The sequence below is a fragment of the Tachyglossus aculeatus genome, chromosome 17, assembly GCF_015852505.1.
Source record: "Tachyglossus aculeatus isolate mTacAcu1 chromosome 17, mTacAcu1.pri, whole genome shotgun sequence".
Lineage (NCBI taxonomy): Eukaryota > Metazoa > Chordata > Mammalia > Monotremata > Tachyglossidae > Tachyglossus > Tachyglossus aculeatus.
The window spans coordinates 17,552,283-17,567,865 of NC_052082.1; the positions used below are offsets into that span (position 1 = coordinate 17,552,283).

Sequence of the window (15,583 nt, forward strand, 5' to 3'; positions counted from 1 at the left end):
TATCTACCCTGGCGCTTAGAACAGTGCTTGGTATATAGTAAGCACTTAATACCATAAAAATAACTATTACTATTATGGCACTTGAATAAAAAACATCCCATCTATTTTATGTATATATTATATACATATCTATCTTTACCTCTGTCTTTCTCTCTCTCTATAAACATAGCGTGTCATAGTTGAAAGAGCACGGGCTTGGGAGTCAAAGGTCATGGGTTCTAATCCCAGCTCCGCTACTGACCAGCTGTGTGACTCTGGGCAAGTCACTTGACTTCTCTGTGCCTCAGTTACCTCATCTGTAAAATGGGGCTTAAGACTGTGAGCCCCATGTGGGACAACCTGACGACCTTATATCTACCCTGGCGCTTAGAACAGTGCTTGGTACATAGTAAGCGCTTAACAAATACCATAAAAATAACTATTATTATTATGGCACTTGAATAAAAAACATGCCATCTATTTTATGTATATATCATATACATATCTATCTTTACCTCTGTCTTTCTCTCTCTCTCTATACATAGCGTGTCAGAGTTGAAAGAGCACGGGCTTGGGAGTCAGAGGTCATGGGTTCTAATCCCAGCTCCGCCACTGACCAGCTGTGTGACTCAGGGCAAGTCACTTGACTTCTCTGTGCCTCAGTTACCTCATCTGTAAAATGGGGATTAAGGCTGTGAGCCCCACGTGGGACAACCTGATTACCTTGTATCTACCCTCCCAAACCTTGCTCTCTCCCTGACTTTCCCATCTCTGTTGACGGCACTACCATCCTTCCCGTCTCACAAGCCCGCAACCTTGGTGTCATCCTCGACTGCGCTCTCTCATTCACCCCTTACATCCAAGCCGTCACCAAAACCTGCCGGTCTCAGCTCCACAACATTGCCAAGATCTGCCCTTTCCTCTCCATCCCAACCGCTACCCTGCTCATTCAAGCTCTCATCCTATCCCGTCTGGACTACTGCATCAGCCTTCTCTCTGATCTCCCATCCCCGTGTCTCTCTCCACTTCAATCCATACTTCATGCTGCTGCCCGGATTATCTTTGTCCAGAAACGCTCTGGGCATATCACTCCCCTCCTCAAAAATCTTCAGTGGCTACCAATCAATCTGCACATCAGGCAGAAACTCCTCACCCTGGGCTTCAAGGCTGTCCATCACCTCGCCCCCTCCTACCTCACCTCCCTTCTCTCCTTCTACAGCCCAGCCCACACCCTCCGCCGCTAATCTCCTCACCGTACCTCGTTCTCGCCTGTCCCGCCATCGACCCCCGGCCCACGTCATCCCCCGGGCCTGGAATGCCCTCCCTCTGCCCATCTGCCAAGCTAGCTCTCTTCCTCCCTTCAAGGCCCTACTGAGAGCCCACCTCCTCCAGGAGGCCTTCCCATACTGAGCCCCTTCCTTCCTCTCCCCCTCGTCCCCCTCTCCATCCCCTCCATCCTACCTCCTTCCCTTCCCCATAGCACCTGTATATATGTTTGTACATATTTATTACTCTATTTTTTTATTTATTTATTTTACTTGTACGTATATCTATTCTATTTTGTTAGTATGTTTGGTTTTGTTCTCTGTCTCCCCCGTTTAGACTGTGAGCCCACTGTTGGGTACGGACTGTCTCTATATGTTGCCAATTTGTACTTCCCAAGCGCTTAGTACAGTGCTCTGCACATAGTAAGCGCTCAATAAATATGATTGATGATGATGATACCCCAGTGCTTAGAACAGTGCTCGGCACATAGTAAGCGCTTAATAAATGCCATCGTCATTATTATTATACATATATGTATATATAAAATATGTACAGTCCTTAGGCAGTACACTGAACAATCACATAGTGATAGACAAGGAAACAGAAAACTGAGTGAAGACAAGCATATCATTTGTGAGACAGTCCTCACTGGGGTAACAGCAGTATGATATCTATGATATTCCAGACTGTGAGCCCACTGTTGGGTACGGATTGTCTCTGTCGCTGAATTGTACTTTCCAAGCGCTTGGTACAGTGCTCTGCACACAGTAAACGCTCAATAAATTCAACTGACTGAATGAATATAAGGTTCCAGTTTCCAGACCAAACCAAAGGCCTGCAGAGCTGTAATGTTTGCCAGCCTTCTCTATGGCTAAGAGACTGAATCATACATAGGCCCCCGCGTCTGACTCCTTGAGACACACTCAAATAACACCACTAGATCACAAACGGAAATTCTGTAATTGTCTCCTAGCATGCAGACTATGCTCGTTTTAATACGACTGCAATGGGTAAGACATGTGAAGAAAATGAGGATACCCAAATAACGGCTATATGGAGGACTTAAATTAGGAAACCGAGAGCCGGGAAGGGCAGATGAAGTGTTTTATGGACCCGGTAAAACCAAGTCTCAGATAATGCTGCATGTGACCATAAAACTGGGAGTTAATTACTGAGGCCAGACCAGCATGGCACTCTGTTATCCATCTATCAGTGGTATTTACTGAGTGCAAATTATGTGCAGCTCACTCAAGAGTGGAGTGGAGCAATTCGAGCAAAAGCTTCACAAGTAATGAGAGACAAGGAGACAAATGAGAAAACAGGGCCAGATGCTGCAAACATTAAGGACCACAACACAACAAAAGGTGGTATTTTTGTGTGCAAAGTGTAGCTGGAATTATGAGTTCCACATTTGCCCCTTCAGCCACACTCACGCTCTCTAGGGCTGAAGATATAGCTTTGGGGACTATATCGTTCATTCATTCAATCGTATTTTTTTTATTGAGCGCTTATAGTGTGTAGAGCACTGTGCTAAGCGCTTGGGAATGGGATAGTATATCGTATATTACAGTATGGTATAGTACAGTATAGAGAAGCAGTGTGGTTCAGTGGCAAGAGCCCGGGATTTGGAGTCAGAGGTCCGGCGTTCAAATCCCGACTCCAACGGTTGTCAGCTGTGTGACCTTGGGCAAGTCACTTCACTTCTCTGGGCCTCAGTTCCATCTTTAAAATGGGGATGAAGACTGGGAGCCCCGCGGGGGCCAACCTGATCACCTTGTAACCCCCCAGCGCTTAGAACAGTGCTTTGCACATACTAAGCGCTTAATAAATGCCATTATTATTAATACGTGAACTTCACCATTCATTCATTCATTCAATCGTATTTATTGAGCGCTTACTGTGTGCAGAAGCACTGTACTAAGCGCTTGGGAAGTACAAGTCGGCATCGTATAGAGACGGTCCCTACCCAATAACGGGATTTGAGAGCAAGGTACAGTTAGAAGGCTAGTTTGGAAAGAGCAAAGCGAGTGAATTGGGGAACGGTAGGTGAAGACAGCAAAAAGGTAAGGTGGCTGCATTGGTTGAATCCTCACAGTTTCTACTTGAACGGCTTGCCTTCCAAACCGTAAGCTCAGCAGCATCATCAAATTCAAATGACAGCTCAATAGTTGAAGATGTCACTGTTAAATATCTATAATTGAATTATATTAATAATAATTATAATAATGGCATTTGTTAAGCGCTTACTACATGCAAAGCACTTTTCTAAGCGCTGGGGGGGATACAAGGTGATCAGGTTGTCCCACATGGGGCTCACAGTCTTAATCCCCATTTTACAGATGAGGGAACTGAGGCCCAGAGAAGTTGAGTCGCCCAAAGTCACCCAGCTGACAAGTGGCGCTTAGAGAAGCAGCGTGGCTCAATGGAAAGAGCATGGGCTTTGGAGTCAGAGGTCACGGGTTCAAATCCCGCCTCTGCCAATTGTCAGCTGGGTGACTTTGGGCAAGTCATTTAAGTTCTCTGGGCCTCAGTTACCTCATCTGTAAAACAGGGATGAAGACTGTAAGCCCCCCGTCGGACAACCTGATCACCTTGTAACCTCCCCAGTGCTTAGAACAGTGCTTTGCACATAGTAAGCGCTTAATAAATATCATTATTATTATTAAGTGGTGGAGTCAGGATTAGAACCCATGACCTCTGGCTCCAAAGCCTCTGCTCTTTCCACTGACCCACGCTGCTTCTCAGTCTCCCCCTCTGAACTGAAAGCTCATTGTGGGCAGGGAATGTGTCTGTTATATTGTACTCTCCCAAGTGCTTAGTACAGTGCTCTGCTCACAGTAAGTGCTCAATAAATACATTTGACTAACTGAAGTACATACATGTAAAGACACACGAAACTAGTCTGGGTGAAGAGATGCAGTGTTGCCTAATAGATAGAGCACAGGCCTGGGAATCAGAAGTTCCTGGGTTCTAATCCCAGCTCAGCCATTTGTCTGCTGTGTGACCCTGGATAAGTCACTTAGCTTCTCTGTGCCTCAGTTATAAAATGGGGATTAAGACTGTGAACCCCATGTTCATTCATTCAATCATATTTATTGAGCGCTTACTGTGTGCAGAGCACTGTACTGAGCGCTTGGGAAGTACAAGTTGGCAACATATAGAGATGGTCCCTACCCAACAGCGGGCTCACAGTCTAGAAGATAATAATAGCATTTGTTAAGCACTTACTATGTGCAAAGCACTGTTCAAAGTGCTGGGGAGGATACAAGGTGATCAGGCTGTCCCACGTGGGGCTCACAGTCTTAATCCCCACTTTACAGATGAGGTAACTGAGGCACAGAGAAGTTAAGTGGCTTGCCCAAAGTCACACAGCTGACGAGTGGCGGAGCTGGGATTTGGACCCATGACCTCTGAGTCCAAAGCCCGTTCTCTTTCCACTGAGCCAAACTACTTCTCAGTTTGCATGTGGGCATGAAGTGTTGCCAACTTGTACTTCCCAAGCGCTTACTACAGTGCTCTGCACACAGTAAGCGTGCAATAAATACGATTGAATGAATGAATGAATGAAGTGCGTCCAACCTGATTAGCTCGCATTTACCCCAGCCTGTAGTAAGCACTTAACAAATACTACAATTGCTATTATTAATAAAGACATTTTAGTGCAATAAATACGATTGAATGAATGAATGAATGAATGAAGTGCGTCCAACCTGATTAGCTCGCATTTACCCCAGCCTGTAGTAAGCACTCAACAAATACTACAATTGCTATTATTAATAAAGACATTTTAGTGCAATAAATACGATTGAATGAATGAATGAATGAATGAAGTGCGTCCAACCTGATTAGCTCGCATTTACCCCAGCCTGTAGTAAGCACTTAACAAATACTACAATTGCTATTATTAATAAAGACATTTTTAGTGCCACTCACTGTTTGGGATAAGCAGGGCATTGCCAAATAGTTTTGCCTGCACACCTGAAGTGCACTAAAATGGTGCAGCTGTTTCTTCAGCAGCCAAGTGATCAATCAATCAATGTCCTGGGCCACCTACTTGCACAGGACAACTGACAATTATGTAGGACAACTAGAGTTCATCAAAGACAAATACTGAATTAATTCATCAGTCAAAAGCTGCTCTTTGCCAGTGCCTGGTTTACTTGTTTCAATTACTTGATTGTCTTCTCACGACACCTCCCTGATACTCTGCTAAATTTGCTAATGAAACACGTTATTAAGCAGCAATCAGCTCATCAACGGCAAGCAAATACATCTGAGTCACATTCAAATGCATCAACTTTTTCATTTTAAGGCTACAAATAAATGTGGGCTGGATCAGGGAATGCATTAAGTGCTTCGGACAATTTGGGGCTTTTAACATTCTAACATTATTATTAAAATTAAGAGGAATGTTAAAAGTATAAGAACCATTCATTCATTCAATTGTATTTATTGAGTGCTCACTGTAGGCAGAGCACTGTACTAAACGCTTGGAAAGTACAATTCAGCAATAACGAGAGGCAATCCCTGCCCACAACAGGCTTAAAGTCTAAAAGGGGGGAGACAGACATCAAAACAAGTAAACAGGCATCAATAATAAATAAAAATAAAATAATGATGGCATTTATTAAGCGTTTACTATGTGCAGAGCACTGTTCTAAGCGCTGGGGAGGTTACAAGGTGGTCATTCATTCATTCAATCGTATTTATTGAGCACTTACTGTGTGCAGAGCACTGTACTAAGCGCTTGGGAAGTACAAGTTGGCAACATATAGAGACAGTCCCTACCCAACAGCAGACTAGTTGTCCCATGGGGGGTTCACAGTCTTAATCCTCATTTTACAGATGAGGTAACAGGCACAGAGAGGTTAAGTGACTTGCCCAAAGTCACACAGCTGACAGTTAGCATCAATATAAATAAATAGAATTATATACACATCAAAACAAACAGGTGTTACTATAAGCAGAATTATAGATATGTACATAAAAACAAGTGCTGTGGGGTGGGGGGTACAGCAAAGGGAGCAAGTCAGGGCGATGGGGAGGGGGAGCTGAGGAAAAGGGAGGGCTAAAAGACAGTAAAAAGAAATGTCTTTTAAAAATAGACTGCAACTGCAAATGGAGAAATTCTTTACTGACAGTTTGTACCGTTGATTTACCACTGATATTCTGTACTAGGAATTTGTAACAGTTGTTTTAAATGCTGAAAGAAGGACCCTTTCCTAGTTTTTTTCCCCTCTTTAAACGAAATATTGAACGTGAAAGGGGTGGGGTAAAGTGATCCGCCATTCTGTACTAGGGATTTGTAACAATTGTTTTAAATGCTGAAAGAAGGTTCCTAGTTTTTTTCCTCTTTAAATGAAATATTGAATGTGAGGGGCTGGGGTAAAGTGATCAAGGCATGAAATGACCTGTTTTGTTATGTTTAACTTAAGAAAAGGTACTTTAGTGGCAGATATAGGTGGGCTTTTGTATAGTACTTGCATTGTCTTTTAAGATAAGCTAGCTGAAAACAAAATCTAAAGCTCTTATGTATAATGATCTTGCTCACAATGGGTCAGGAGTTTTGTGATGTTCATATAATCTGTACAACAACATGGGCTTTCACAGAGACTCATGTTTTCTTGTTTTTCTTTAATTGTTAAAAAAACACATGTAGCTGAAGCCTCTCCCTCAGACATTACTTCCAACGAAACTGAAAATGAATACCTGGGAATCTCTAAATATTTTATTAGTTGCAGCACACGCGCACCAGGGTGCAAAACTAGAATTAAGGTTAATTTTTTTTTACATAATGATTAATGAAAAGATGTATTATGTTTGAAATTCCCACTAATCCAACTGTTTTGAGGAAAATCATCAACACTGGGCACAGAAAGACAGCTTAACACTGCAAGAAAACATCCGGAAGAGTCTTGAGCCCCAGTAAAATTCAGTAACAGCCTGTTCCACGTTATGGTAGGAATGGTGGCAATAAACAGAGTAGCTTTCAGGAACAGGAAAGGAAGAACAGAGCTCCAGCAAATTAGAAAAAAAAAGGCCACAGTACAGTGTGATAGAATACATTGGAAAAACAATGTCCAGTTCATCCACAAAATGACTCTGTTTTCAGAATTAGTTGCAGTAAATGAGTATGCATATATGCACAGGCACACACAGTTTAATAAAGTCATTACATATTTTTGCCATTTTTTCCTTTGGTACTCAGTGACACTCATTTTGGTGTCAATTCAGCATTTCTTTTTTAATGTAAGGGCTTCATTAAAAAGAAAAATGCATAAAAACATCATCTGAAAATATATTAACTCCCATTTTCCAAAAACGGTGTTATATTTTCATGTGCCGAGGATTATTTGAATCATCTGATTTCATTTTGATGGGTTTGCCTGCAGCCACAATCTTACTGTTTTTTTCCCAATTTTTTTATAAACAAAAATAACAGCAACTGCCAGAACCAGAGGAAATTTACAAGTGTGGAAATTAACTAAAAAAACCAGCTATTCAATGGCCTTATTGCCAGTTTCTGAAATGAAATGACAAAAATGGGTCCCAAATAAAACTATCCAAGCAATAGGTTATTCATAAATTATATAATACTGTTGAAGTATATATCTAGATATATAACTATATATCTAGACATATATAACTATATATCTAGATATATTACTATATATCTAGATATATATCTATATATGATATATATATATATATAGATATAGATATATATCTCATATATATATATGTCGAGAAGCAGTGTGGCTCAGTGGAAAGAGCCCGGGCTTTGGAGTCAGAGTTCATGGGTTCAAATCCCAGCTCCGCCACTTGTCAGCTGGGTGACTCTGGGCAAGTCACTTAACTTCTCTGTGCCTCAGTTACCTCCTCTGTAAAATGGGGATTAAGTCTGTGAGCCCCATGTGGGACAACTTGATTACTCTGTATCTACCCCAGCGTTTAGAACAGTGCTTTGAACATAGTAAGCGCTTAATAAATGCCATCATTATATATATATAGATATAGATATATATAGATAGATATACATATACACATATATACACACAATAGAATTGGTAAGCACCATCCCTCTGCTCAAGAATCTAGAGGGGGAGACAGGTATGAAAATATGCTAGAATAGTGGAATTGGCAGAATATACGGATATGTATTTACGTTCCAAAACATACTATTTGTGTACTTTTGGTTCTACACATTGTTTCATACTAACATACATTAGACATTATTGGAAACTTGATGGGTGGGTGTTTTGGGGCTTTTTTCCTCTGTGATGAAGAAGTTCTCCAAGTCTCCTGAGAGCTGTTTCTTTGTAGCCTATTTCCCTGACTTCCCTAGACAAAACTGAAGCTATTTCTGTTAGTCTGTGCTGTAGTGCACTTACAGCAGTTAGTATTCGGTAAGAGTCGTGTGATTATTTAGTGAGGGAGCCCATTTGGGACAAGGACTGTGTCCACCTTGATCATCCTGTCTCTATCGCAGCGCCCAGCACAGTGCATTGTCTCTCTTTTTCAAAGGTGACCCTTGTCTTGTCTTACGCCGTCGAGTTGGACACATCTCTCCCAGAACACTCGCTCTCTATCTGCAATCGTTCTGCAGGTGGATCATTAGAGTTTTTACTGATAGATAAATCGTATCCTTATGTAAAGATCAGACTTAAAAAAGTGATGCATGACTGATACTTCCATAAAATAATAATTATGGTATTTGTTAAGCGCTTACTATGCTCCAAGCACTGTTCTAAGCACTGGGGTAGATACAAGGCAAGCAGGTTGCCCCCTGTGGGGTTCACAGTCTTAATCCCCATTTTACAGATGAGGTAACTGAGGCACAGAGAAGCTAAGTGACTTGCCCAAAGTCACACGGCTGACAAGTGGTGGGGCCAGGATTAGAACCCATGACCTCTAACTGCCAAGCCTGAGTTCTTTCCACTAAGCCACGCTGCTTCTATATACACAGTAGGCACTATATATGAATAAGTAGCAAAGTACTTCCCCAAACCCATTGTTTTCACGAGGGAATTTGTTATTTTGGGAGGATATTTTAGCAGCCTAAAAATGAAATTTCTTTTCCACTGGACACATTTTTTGTTTCCTTTCTAATATGGATCTTAAACAGATGCTACAGATGTATTCACAGCAGATGTATTCACAGCAACGGTAACCAGTGGATTTAACAAGCTATTTATTAAAGCCCACCTGGGGAGCATTACACTACTCCTGAATACCAGAATTAAGGGCAACAAAGTAGGTTGTAAAGTGGGTTTTATTGGAGCTCAAAGACCTAAGGTTTCACATGCCTTCCCTCTTATTCTCTTAGTGTCTCTCTTTTTCCTTTCCTTTAGTGGACCCACTTTCCTTTACTTCCTCGCCTAAGCACAACTTTCCCATTTCAAGTTGGCTGAGAAAGCACTTGCGAAGCAAAACAAAATAAGACTTGACAAACCACACTGGTTTTGTTCTCACAGCAAGAGAAGCGGGAAAGGTACTTGTTACTCTTCCTCTGGCAGATGTCTGTGTGGAACATCCTTTTACCAGGAATTAGGGATAAAAGAATATCCATTATGCACAAGAGAGACCCTTATGGAAAAGGCTACTGCCGTTTTCCACTTCTGCATCTTTGTTTGCACCGTAGCATCAAATCAATAATGTGGTTACAGCGTCGGAAGCAGAAGTGGTTAGTTGCCTTGACAGCGGTGACTCTGTTGCTAATTTGGTGGTGGTCTTTCACCCACCTGGCTGCATAAAAACGTTTTCATGAATTGCAATAAATAATGACCTGATAAAATTTAAAAAGACAAAAACAACAAAAAATCCTTTGTCTCTGGATATTTCCCAAGACAGAAAATAAATGGAAAAGACAGATTAAACAGGGAGCCCAATTACATTACCAGTGTCAGTCTACTAATCCCAGTAAAATAATTCAGACACAAACCTTATTATTGATGATGGCTTCAGAATCATCAAAAACAAAATCTCCATCATAACTACTAGCAAAACACACAAGGGAAATGAATCCCACAATACACTTAATCCAGGAAGAAGGAAGAACGGACAATGGTATGACGTGATCCAAACTAGCATCCGACTGCGCCATTTTGAAAAACGTTGCCTCCAAGTTTGGTGTTCCAGCATTATGTTGGTTACAGATCTGTAAAAAATGTAACGGGCATTAATACAAGTGTTCATAATTGTAAAAAGGTCCTTCATGAAACCTATGAGTGCTTTGTATTTGAGCCCTTTTTTTAAATGTCAGCATCTAAAAAACCAAAAAACCCTCAAAAAACCAGAGAATCAACTGAGCACCATACTCGCCAAATCTAATCACAACCTGTCAATTGCTTCCTGTAAAAATGCTGCATTTGATTGAATGGGCAAGTTGGAAAGTAGGAGGTTTTGAGTAAAACACTTGGCTTGTGGGTTTCTCGGTAGGGAGATTGGTAGTGTTACTGAAAGAGATGGGAGAGGAAGGAGGAGTGGGTTTAGAAGAGGAGAGGGGAAGTTCATCTTAGACATATTCATTTGGAGGTTTGGAAGAAAACCAGGTTCAAGACATCCTGGAAGCAAGAGGAAATAATAGATTGTAATTTGGTGAGAGTAGGGTGGGAAGAAACCTAGCCCTTATCCACATGGTACTGGATACTTTTTGGTCTTTTTGATTGTGTGCCGAGGCTTCCTCCCTTACTCAGACACTCTGTCACTCTTCACGTGGATCTCAGAGGGGATACACAGAAGCCCTGGAGTAATGGGGAGGGTCAGGGTACCCCAATGACAAGTTCTCTATTACTCAATTTATTTATTTTATTTGTACATATCTATTCTATTTATTTTATTTTGTTAGTACGTTTGGTTTTGTCCTCCTCCAGCAGGCCTTCCCAGACTGAGCCCCTTCCTTCCTCTCCCCCTCGTCCCCCTCTCCATCCCCCCATCTTACCTCCTTCCCTTCCCCACAGCACCTGTATATATGTATATATGTTTGTACACATTTATTACTCTATTTATTTATTTATTTTATTTGTACATATCTATTCTATTTATTTTATTAGTACGTTTGGTTTTGTTCTCTGTCTCCCCCTTTCAGACTGTGAGCCCACTGTTGGGTAGGGACTGTCTCTATATGTTGCCAACTTGTACTTCCCAAGTGCTTAGTACATTGCTCTGCACCCAGTAAGCGCTCAATAAATACGATTGATTGATTGATTCTACATTTTATCCGAATTCAGTGGACAAGATGGCCACCATCTGAAGCCACCACTCCATCTTGGAGTTGTGTGTGATATTACATGCAACCCGAGATCTGGTTCTTTAGAGCACCACTGGCCACCTACATGAAAGGATGGGACTGGAGAGGTAGTTTGGGAGTCATTCATGTAGGGATGGTAGCTGAAACCATTATTATTAATAGTAATAATAATAACAGCATTTATTAAGCGCTTACTATGTGCAAAGCACTGTTCTAAGTGCTGTGGTACTTGTTAGACACTTAAAGTGGAATATTGTTCTACGCACTGAAGTTGATACAAGTTAATCAAGTTGGACACAGTCCCTGACCCACTTGGGGCTCACAGTTTAAGACAGAGGCACTGAATCCCCAAAAGACAAGTGAGGAGATTGAGGTACATATAAGTGACTTGCCCAAGGTCATACATACAGCAGGCAAGTGCCAGAGCCGGGATTAGAACTCAGGTCCTCTTGACGCCCAGATCCCTGCTCTTTCCACCAGGGAAATTGACAGAGAGAGAGGGGAGATCTTGAAGATTAAGGGACCTAAGATGGAGCTTTGTGGGATACCCACAGTATGGAGATGAAAAGTGGAAAGGGAGCCACCAAGTAAGGCTGAGAAGAAGCAGCCAGTGGGCTAGGAAGAGGGCCAGGTGAGCACCATGCTGACAAAAAACACCTGTCTGAAAGTATTTCAAAGAGTGGGGAATGGTCCACAAGAGGTCAAGGAGGATTAGGACATTAGGATTAAAGCCAACTGGACTTGCCTATGAAGAGAACCCTGGTGACTTGGAGAGTGCAGTCTCAGTGGAGTGAAGGAAACAAAAATCTGATTGTAGTGGGGCAAGAAGAGAGGTGGCAGAAAGGAAGTTGGGGAGGGTAGAGATGAAGCATTACTTGGAAATGATGAGCTCTAACATGTGCCTCTCCTGATGGGTGGTAAAGGTGGGACGAAACATGGGGTTAGCACAGAAGTACAAAGAAGTAGATGCCTCAGGGTTGGGGGGTACTAGAGGAATCATCAGCTCCAGGAAAAACCTCTGAGAACCCCAAAAACCTGGGGAAGTGGCCAGGACCAGCCCACCTCTGCCGGCTCTTTCCCAAACCTTTGACATCCAAGGAAGTATGTGGAAGGTAGTGTTTGGGGAAGTGGGAGGGAAGGAAGCTGGAAAGGGTATCTGAGTAAGTAGTCCTTTTTCTTCTCTACTGCAGGTGAGCTACAACGAAGGTGATGAAAAGGTTCTGATTTTAAAGCCAGGATATACACCGGAAGGATGCTATTATAAGAACAGTACTTCTCCAATAGGTGATACCATCTTTTCCAACCACATTTTGGGAAATAAGGTCAAATTCACCTTTATATGTGGCCAAATCAAGCCAGTTAGCTGTTTCCAAAAATGGCCAAGAGAAAGATCATACATGGTCTAAAAGTACAAGCCAACCACATACAGAACTTTGAAACCACAACAAGGACAAAAATGAAAGGTAAACGAGTTGCTAAATATTTGCAGAGAGTCCCAATCCAGATTAGACTAACAGATGAATATCTAATTCATTTAGAGGTCTGGAGAAATGATGAAATCTTTTGCCCTGTGGTAGAGAGAATGGGCAGCAGACAACATAAAAAGGCAGCATGATAGAACTACCTTAGCTCTAGGAAGACAAAAGGAAACCATAAAGACAAAACCAAAGCAACAAGAATTGGCTGGTGAACTGCACCACTGCTATTAACACAGGAAACTTTTATGCTAAATAATAACACTAAGTTCAAATAAAGTTGTTCAAAATACATAACTAAATTTAGCCCCTATTCATGGATCATGCAGTGGGCACTTGGTGAGCATTTGAAACTACTGTCTTGGGAAAAAGATTGGACTAACAGGAAAAAATGCATATTGGCATGATGCAGGTCAGATGACTGGGATAGGTGGGACAAGTGAGGTTGAGTAGATTTACCTGGTCATTTAAATAAGCGCTTAGTACAGTGCTCTGCACACAGTAAGTGCTCAATACATACCACTGAATGAATGAACTAGTATATACCTCCGCTTTCCCTCCCAGCCCCCACCAAAACAAAAAAAACCATGTTTGGAGGTTTATCAAATAGTCAACATTCATAGAGCAAAAAAAAAGGGCAAGAGAGTGTGCTTCAGACTATCTAAATAATAAATCCTGGCAGAAAACAAAAACATGAGAACCAAAATCACCTTCCATCATTACTTTAGACCTCATTCCAGCAGCAGGCTTTTCTTGCCCTGTCTATCCAAAGTGGCAGGGATGGATGAGGTGTACCGTTTTTACTGGCTTAAATACAATTCTTTTTCTTCCTTCATGGTAATTCTCCCATCTCCATTTTTTCCCCCAAAGGTAATTAATTGTTAAGGTAGGCAGCACAAAAAAGCAGAGAAGTGGCATGGTCTAGTGCATTGTCCATATGCCCAGGAGTCAGAAGGACCTGGGTTCTAATTCTTATGCTGTCATTTGACAGGTGTGTGTCCTTGGGCAGATCACTTCTCAATGCTTCACTCATCTCATCTGTAAAATGGGGATTAAGACCGTGAGTCCCATGTGGGGCACGGACTGTGCCTAACAATTAGCTGACATTTACCCCAGCGTTCAGTACAGTGCCTGGCATATAGTAAGCACTTAAATACCATAATCAAAACAAACACCCCGTACCCCAAAACACACTGGGGTAATCAGCTAATCAGACTGGACACAGGTTCATGTCCTACATGAGGCTCATAGTCTTAAACCTCATTTTATAGGTGAGGTAACTGAGGCACGGAAAAGTTAAGTTGATTTGCCCAAGGTCATACTGCAGAGAAGTGGCAGAGCTGGAACTGGAACTCAAGTCCTCGGTCTCCCAAACCTGTGCCCTTTCCATTAAGTCATGCTGCTTCCCCTTTCTCTTCTCTTTCCCACTTTTTTCTCCCTTCTAATACTTTTTTTTTTTTTTTTTACAGGGGAGGAAGCTGAGCATTTCACAGGTATTTTAAATAGGTATTTTGTAGCATCTACTATAGCACCTGCCAAACAAGGCCATTACGAAGCTGAATTATGGGTACTTCTGTTTTGTAAGCACCTCTGGGCAATCCCTACCTTAAACTCAAGGCATACCTTTTCAGGTACACCAATAGATGATAAAAACCTTTTTAGTCTAAATTTGGGGGTTCTTCAACTTTCCACTAACCACTTACCAGCCTCATACAGCTGACTTTTAGTAAATTTGAATTCTGAAATGTGAATATTGAGTCAGAAATATTCAAAAATTGTACCTTAAGATGGTAACAACATAATTTTGCTTTACCACCTCACCACTCCTCCTCTTCGACATTTTATTAAGCCACCCAATCAACTGGGTAATGGCCAAACAATTCTGAAAGACACTCACACCAAAACTTTCAACCCAAATAACTGGTTTCCCTTGGTGTATCTGGGTTATCGAAGCAGCAAAGTGATCTTTGCTCTGCACTGCCTTAGAAAGGGTCCTCTGAATTTTCTTTCCTCCTTCTCTGTGAAGACTGCTCTTCGATGGACAGGGCTAGAGCCAAATTGAATCCCGAGGTGCTAAAAGCAAGTTATCAAAAGTACAACTGCATCAAATAGGCTATTTGGAACTGAGTTCAGACTTTCTGATTATTAATGAACACTCTAAATCTGACCAACTATATGAGAGTGCCTTCTTTGAAGAATGCTCAGGGGGGGAAAAATGATTTGATCTTTACCAAAGATCAATAAGATGCTCCAATGATCCACTTTAATTTTACCTCAAGGAGAGAAACAATTTAAAGAGAAACCCAATTGTCTCTTCAGCAGTCTGAAGCCCCGATCTCTTATTTGGGAAGCCCTGATCTCTTCGAGAAGCGGCATGGCTTAGTGGCAACAGCATGGGCTTGGGAGTCGGAAAACGTGGGTTCTAATCCTGCTTCTGCCACTTATCTGCTGTGTGACCTTGGGCAAGCAACTTAACTTCTCTGTGCCTCAGTTACCTCATCTGTAAAATAGGGATTAAGACTGGAAGCCCCCAAATGGGACAACCTGATTACCTTGTATCAACTCCAGCACTTAGAATCAATCGTATTTATTGAGCGCTTACTGTGTGCAGAGC

General features: G+C 41.9%; 1 protein-coding gene across 3 annotated transcripts in view; it reads right to left on the reverse strand.

Annotated features, from left to right (window-relative positions):
* The window catches only part of TMTC4 (transmembrane O-mannosyltransferase targeting cadherins 4), a 78,493-nt gene that overhangs the window by 49,874 nt on the left and 13,036 nt on the right, over nt 1–15,583 (reverse strand). For all 3 annotated transcript variants that reach the window (XM_038759307.1, XM_038759308.1, XM_038759306.1), the window contains exon 2: nt 10,187–10,402. In XM_038759307.1, coding sequence (XP_038615235.1) covers nt 10,187–10,348 — 162 coding nt within the window. In that variant the 5' untranslated portion in view covers nt 10,349–10,402. The remainder of the gene's footprint in view (nt 1–10,186; nt 10,403–15,583) is intronic.